This window comes from Idiotropiscis lumnitzeri, chromosome 3 (assembly GCF_059441095.1).
Source record: "Idiotropiscis lumnitzeri isolate Australia: NSW breed Sydney's pygmy pipehorse chromosome 3, RoL_Ilum_1.0, whole genome shotgun sequence".
Lineage (NCBI taxonomy): Eukaryota > Metazoa > Chordata > Actinopteri > Syngnathiformes > Syngnathidae > Idiotropiscis > Idiotropiscis lumnitzeri.
The window spans coordinates 13,738,356-13,745,383 of record NC_142393.1 but is presented as its reverse complement, the minus strand read 5'-3'; the positions used below and the strand labels follow the sequence as shown (position 1 = coordinate 13,745,383).

At 39.7% G+C, this 7,028-nt stretch overlaps 1 protein-coding gene across 6 annotated transcripts in view; it reads right to left on the bottom strand.

Annotated features, from left to right (window-relative positions):
* Positions 1-1,590: 1,590 nt before the first annotated feature.
* Positions 1,591-7,028, bottom strand: part of trim33 (tripartite motif containing 33) — a 30,443-nt gene continuing 25,005 nt past the window's right edge. For 4 of the 6 annotated variants that reach the window (XM_088290251.1, XM_088290252.1, XM_088290255.1 and 1 more), the window contains 6 exons: positions 6,164-6,447; positions 5,937-6,048; positions 5,787-5,861; positions 5,317-5,469; positions 4,002-4,052; positions 1,591-2,170 (listed from right to left, as the gene is read on the bottom strand). In XM_088290251.1, coding sequence (XP_088146377.1) covers positions 1,931-2,170; positions 4,002-4,052; positions 5,317-5,469; positions 5,787-5,861; positions 5,937-6,048; positions 6,164-6,447 — 915 coding nt within the window. In that variant the 3' untranslated portion in view covers positions 1,591-1,930. The remainder of the gene's footprint in view (positions 2,171-4,001; positions 4,053-5,316; positions 5,470-5,786; positions 5,862-5,936; positions 6,049-6,163; positions 6,448-7,028) is intronic. The other 2 variants (XM_088290254.1, XM_088290257.1) reach the window with 1 other exon arrangement.

Sequence of the window (7,028 nt, the reverse complement as noted above, 5' to 3'; positions counted from 1 at the left end):
AAAAAAAAAAAACCCAATAAATCAATAAAATGGTCGGTGCTAATTTGCTCAAATTCAATGTAGAGTTAAAGTAGAGCCTCTCCGAAACATTAGATAACTAAGCAGCTGCTTGAGCACCCCTCAAAACGGTTGAGAAACACCTTTGAGGTGTGTTTAGAGGAGAGAGGAAACTTTTGTGTGCAGTCCGGAGTCAAAACTTAACAGATGGATGGGTCAGCTCATTAGTAGATGAAGTAAAATATGTCCAACGTGGCCCCCGCAGTTGTAGTACTGCTGAAAAAAACGTGGCGGAGGTTAGGTCAAAAGGAAACGCTAATTCCCCGAAATGTCAGATGACTGTAAAAGCGCTGTACAAGTGAAAGACCAGACTGCAGACTATCGACCAGAATTCACCAACACGCGTGAGCCAGCGCAACGCGTGCGCCAGCGCAACGCTAGCACAAATCACGCCGCAGGTCACGTGCTTTAATTACTTCCGTATTCCAGAAAGGCGTTGCGCAATAGTTGAACTGCAGTGTTAATATTGTACATGAAGTATACAGTACAGGAATATATGGACATTTTGGTCATTACTTCGTGGATTACAAAATCGATCACTAAATTTAAGACATTTGCAATTGTATTAATTCATTAAGCCGATGATGAATGATAAATCAATTATTAGATGTACCTCAGTTAGAAATAAACACATTTATTCACATCAGGTTGATAGTTTACTTTTTTAACAATTAATTTTGATCCCTTACAAATCTTTGAATGCACCTCGAAATATTCAAAGATCTGCCTTTCACCATGATTCATTTGTGATACCCACTACAGGATGAATAGAGCCACCTGTAATCCACTAATGTATTGAAGTAACTGAAGCTCAATTTTACCGCAATAGGGTTGAGGCACGACTTGTCATCAGCAAAATCTTGTGTGCAGCTGCATTTTACAATTTCGCTCCAAAATGAAAATCGAATCTTTAAATTTTTTTTTTTTTTTAACTATGTCTAACTGTGACAGCAGTTTCAACATCTGCTTCACTCATACAGTCAGAAAATAAATCTGTTGTACACCAGGACCGGGTTATCAAAATTCGTTTTTCTTTGAACATAACTTAATTTATTTGGTAGCCTATTGAATATGGTAAGACATTTCAATGATTTAACGTTCTCTCAAAACTGCCTTTCAATGCTTATTATGGCCAAATGTGTGCAAAAAGGATGCCCATATATTTCATGTCAGGCAGACACACTGCTCTTTGATTAAGACTAAATAGAACTCTTTACTGTTTTGGCTTCACCAGCCATGAAGCCCACATGCTGTAGAATTTACGGCTGCAGCAAACTGGGCGATGTGTCCGAATCCGACTGGGACACAACCATCAACCAGAATTTGATTTGCAGTTGAACACTGCACGTGCGTAACAGGGAAGCCCAGACTTTCATCTCCCTACCACTTCCAGCTCTACCAGGGTAAGGTTTAACCTTAACCCAAAAATTAACCTACCAATTCTTCAAACTAAATGTATTAGGATAATGCCAAACACATCTGAAAGACAACATTAAAAAAGGATAGAACTGAAGTACATATTCAAAAGCCCAATTTCACAACATATATTTCCTTTAATATATTTCAGTTGACGATGCACCCAATCTTGAATACCGCGAGAACACCTTCATTCAATGGGCTAGATTTTCTTATACACACAAATTCATAAAATAAACACTTGAAAGATTCCAAGTAAAAAAAACAAAAACAAGATACTGTATATTTATTACACTCAGTTCAGGGAAGGGTTGTTTTATAAAGAAATTGCACAACATATATACAAATGAAAATGTTTGATCTAAAAAAAATAAAAAAAAAAAATTAAAAATGTCCTTAACAACTGTTCTGAAGAGGCAAGTTGTGAAATGTCCATGAAACTGGAAAGACCATCTTCTCACTTGATGTGTAAAATTTTCTCATCTGATTTTAACCGTTTACGTCGGGGCTGAATGAAGTCGTCGTCAGAGTCTTCCGTTTCCTCCCCCTCCCTCTCCTTTTCCTTCTCCTTCTCAGTTGTGTCCACAGCTTCCTCATCAGGCGGTTCGGGGAAGCTCTGTCCTGGGAAGATCTCCTGCAGCTTTTGCTCAAAGTACACACTCACTGCCTTACCGGAGACGGCCATCTCTGATCCGTCCTGCCGGGAAGGAGGAAAAAGAAGACGAGGAGATGGGGATAGGGTGGGTTGAAGAGGAGGAGACAAATTAGATGTGGTTAAGATCTGTACTGACAGGGCAGCCCCGGCTGAACCTTGCTATACAGAGCACTGATATCTTGCCACTACATGTCACCACATCCCAACCCACTGTGGCTCCAGGAAACATTGCTGCAATTCAGCAAATGTAGTTGCATGCACGCTTAGTCGCACTGCAGATTCAGTTGTCTTGGACTACATGTGCCGCGTACGTGCATCCACGGCCTCGGCTACCATCGGTGACGGTATGCCCCTTTTGGAATGCGCTCACGCTGAAATTGGTTCTTCCGGTTGACCAACCAGGGCATCAATGAAATTACTCGTGCTGCCATTTATTATTCAGAATTCTAACTTGCACAATAAAAATAATCACAACAATTTAATAATCCACAAAGATCATAGTAAAGTCCTGAATTGGGTGCTACCCTGTCCTAAAAAATAAGGAATAAAACAGACTGGGTTTATATTTTCAGGGGAATATACGGGTATACTGACTGTTAAATTTGTTTTGTTTACTCCTGAATTCTGGAGGTTTGGGATGGAATCTCCCCAGGGGTTTGCAGTACATAATTATGAAAAAAAAAAAACTGCGCTGCAATAATTATGTATGACAGGAAACAGTTGTGTTACATGGATTGTTGCAAACGTTTTGTACACAAGATCTGACTGACTGAAAGCATCTGGGAATTGTGACTGGATGAGTGAGTTGGTTTCGGGCGCATCTACTGTCTGTGGGGCGAAAGATGACGGTTGGCAGAAACACCCATGGTATGTTTTTTGGTGTTATTAACCTTTCATTTTTACAAAAAAAAAAAAAAAAAACCTACTGGTCAGCCACGGCGGTCGTTTGGTCCATTTGCTGATAGCTGATGTGAGGCTTTAAAGATCTTTGTCTGCTACGGTTTGCTGATGCCTTTTCAGACAGGCATGCACGGCATTTATGCTTTTGTTGGAGCAAAGACTTATTACATTTTACAAATATTTATTTTTAAGTGCCCTTTCCCGTAGACACATTTTTAATCAAATATTGCTACAGGCATGTTGATATCAGCGAGGCACCCATCTTCTTGCCAAAACACATGATTGCACCTTAACTAAAGTTGGAAAGTCAACATGTCAACACATCCAGGGACGTCATGTATGGCCCACGGGACAGGACTAGCCGTCAAGGGGACCAATTCGGCCTGTGGGGATTCTTCTGCATGTCTGGCAGGTTCTAAATGAGGTTTACATAAAAATTCTTATTTTGAAACTCACGTTTTTATTTTGACGCCAGCATTCTAGATCTCGAGTGCTTGTGTTTTGGATAAAATGTTCCTGCTTTTCATAACAAGCAAGATTTAAGTGCATGTGTACAAGAAAGCCGATTGAATGCACTCATTTCGTTCAGAAATTTCAGCTTGCTCAAATGATTTTAAATTGGATTTACAACAAGATAATACTCAATAAATGTCAAGAGTTTCCAAATGTACTCGTAATTATTTGCACCCCAAAAAGTGGAACTATTGCCATTTATAACATTTATACCTAACTTGACATAAAATTTGTGAGAACGTGTCCCTTGAACTGAAATAAGCTTGAGACCTCTGGACTCGTTAATTAATCCCAGACAGAAGCGATCCAACATTATTAGCAATAGTTACACTGAAGAATTACGGTTGTTTGAAATAATCTAAACTAAACTGAAGAAAACCTGATGCCAAATGGCCAAAATATTTCTTAAAGCCTCAGCGGGAGGGGACAGGACATCTGTGTTCCATTTCAAACGTCTTACCTGCGTATTAATCGCTTTCTCCTCAGCATAAACCTGGATTATTCGAGACATCTAAAAAGGGGCAATAACATTACAACACAGACAGTCAAGTAGCAGGGGGAGAAAAGAGTTCACAGCATAGGCAATCGAGGTAAGAACAGATTGGAAGGCTGCGTATAAGTGACTGTGTCCAGGCTATCCTCGTATCATCCAGGCAGGGAAAAAAAAAAAACCCGGTGAGTGTTGTTAACATCTAAAGCGTACAAACTTTCATTTGAGAAGTGATTTCTTCAAATAAAAAAAAAAAAAGAAGAAAAAGAAAAACATGCTTTGAAGTGCACTTCTATTTTGACAATTGGAAGTGCAGAGAATGCATTCACGCTGCATTCCTGCAGTATTGGTATAAGCTGCAGTAGAAAGAACCACAAAAATGTCAAACGAAAATCTTGCGAGACTTAAGAATACATATGGTAAGCCTTCAGCTCAGCGAGCTTCGAAAGGATAAAAGCACCAAGTGAGCTTTGCTTTTTCTTTGGCTTTTCGCCATACCACCACAGAAGGAACGGCAAATGTGATGATGTGCATAAATTTGTTACAATATTCCCAAAATCAGTAAGGGTGACTGTGCAAATAGGTTTTATATTTTAACATTCACACTAGAGCTGAACGATTTTAGGAATAACGTATTGCAATTTTTCTGACAGCTATTGTGATTCTTCACTTCAATGTACAGTGACATTTACAAACATGACAGAAAATGCCATTATAGCATTAAAAATAATAAAAAGCTGTTAATATAATAATATAAGGACACGAAAGAGGTTTTGTGAGGGGGCCAGTTTTTTTCCCAAGTTTTTAAAAACTTGTTTCAGGTTCAAAACGAGGTCACAGAAAGAAATTATCTGAACCCCAATTTTTTCTGATGGAAAAAGGAAAAGGAGGTAAACTAGTGTCATGGAACACACTTTCCGGTTTGTGTGCAACGTATTATCAAACAACCCTTCTCACCAGAATCAATGTCATATTACATGCTTTTGATCCTCAATATTTTAACTGTTGTCTGTTTTGTGTGGAGTATTCTCTCCCTCTGCTACTGTAATTATTGTTAACATGCAATGTTTAGGATAATTATGTTTGTCTGTGGCCCCAGGAAAGGAAATCCTTCAAAATATTATCGTTTCCAAACACAAGCGACTCTAAGAATTTCAACAGCATATAAACTGCACTTTCTTAGAAGCTATTCTTTGAACCTGATATGGTAATTCAAACCAAGATATGCATGCACACACACACCAAGTGTTATTCCCAAAGCAGGCGAAACAGTCATGCTGCGCACCTCATTGTACTTTGCACAGTTTCGGAAGATCATGCGCATGTCACACACAAATTCCGGGATGGACGTGTAGTACAGGGAGTTTCGTTGCTGCAGCTTTTTCTTCACTTTCTTCAGGTCCATAGGGTGCTTGATGATTCTGTAGTAGTTTGGCACCTAAATTGAAGAAAGGAAAAAAAAAAAGTAAAACAGCAGCATTCCTTATTGAAAGCTGTGTGGGCTGCGGCTTTGGATAAAAATAAAATACATAATGACGATAAAAGCCATTATTAGCCAATAGCTGGTGCTTTTCAAGCTGGATCAAAGTTGTGACTTTTTAAACACGAAGATTGCCCCAGCAGCCGAACATTTTAAAGAGTTTGATGCTATCGTTGTACGTTAAGACTAGCGACCGCAAGTCAGAACCCCAAATGCGGAAATGGTGGGTGCAAGGGGGTCCATTCTAATCTATGTGGGTGTGCATGGCAACTCACAGAGCTGGGGACAGGTTCCCGGAAGCCCACACTCAGCTCATGACAGAAGATATACAGTAGGAGGCGCTCACATTTCTGTAGAGAGTAGAGAATTAACTTTGGCAGTCATGATGACCAAGCTCAGTGCAGATGTGCTGGGGCTATACTCACCCTCTGGTCCTCAGGGTTAAGGATATTATCTCCACTGACTTTCTTGCTGTCGTCACAGTACTCTATCTCGGGACTTGATATACTCCGGCAAAATGTGCACAGAAAATCCCCTCTGAGAAATATTCACCAAAAAAAAAAAAAAAAAAAAGAAGAAAAAAACATAACTCAAAAGGAAAGTTTGACAGTGCAGACTGCATCTATGTCAGTCTTGTTTACAGAACACTCACTTGGGGAAGATTTCAATAGTAGGTACATGGCATTTCATGTGGAACACTTTGGGGCAGCGGTCGCAGCACAGCAAGTCGCCGCCATTGATACAAACAGCGCACCAGTCTTCATTGGGGTCATCCTCCTTCCCGTCAGAATTGCCCGTCGTGGTTGATGACGCTTGCCCTTTGGCTGTACATCCGTTGGTTAGCTGCGTACCTGAGCCATTTAGCCCAGAGCAAGAGGTCTCAGACTGGAGCTCCGATTTAACATTCTCCCTTGTGTTGTTAACAGGTTTGCTCATCTGTAAGGAGAAGGCAGGTAGGTATTGGTCTCACTGTTAAACACATTCAAACAAATGGTTGAGAACCCAAATGATTCTAAATTGCACAGCATCTAATTTTAGTGTCAGATGGAAAACATTATTTCAATTGAAAGTACGTAACCAGCAAAAGCGTCTTTTGGCTCTCGGTGTACGTAATCAAATTGACAGTCATGATCTAAACTTCACTTATATGGCAGTGAGTCGTGTCTCCACTACCTATAGAACTCATGGTGCGTAAAGTCACACTCAAAATCTAATTCTAAGCCCTTAAAGTGAATTTCAAGAAACATAAAAACAACAGCTCTCTCACAGCTGCAAATCAATTCTCATCGTCCATTCCAAAAGAACGATTCGTTCGTTAACATCACAACACAAATATAAGATATCACTTAAATGTTGACATCTAAATTATTTTCATGGCTTTGTAAATCAAGACAATGGAATGAATACAGCCGACTGACTAATCGATTAAATCAAAGGTCCAACGTGAACGAATCAATTCCAGCTCCAATGTAATCTGACAATATGATAAACAAAGTAAAGACCTAGCGTAACCTGTT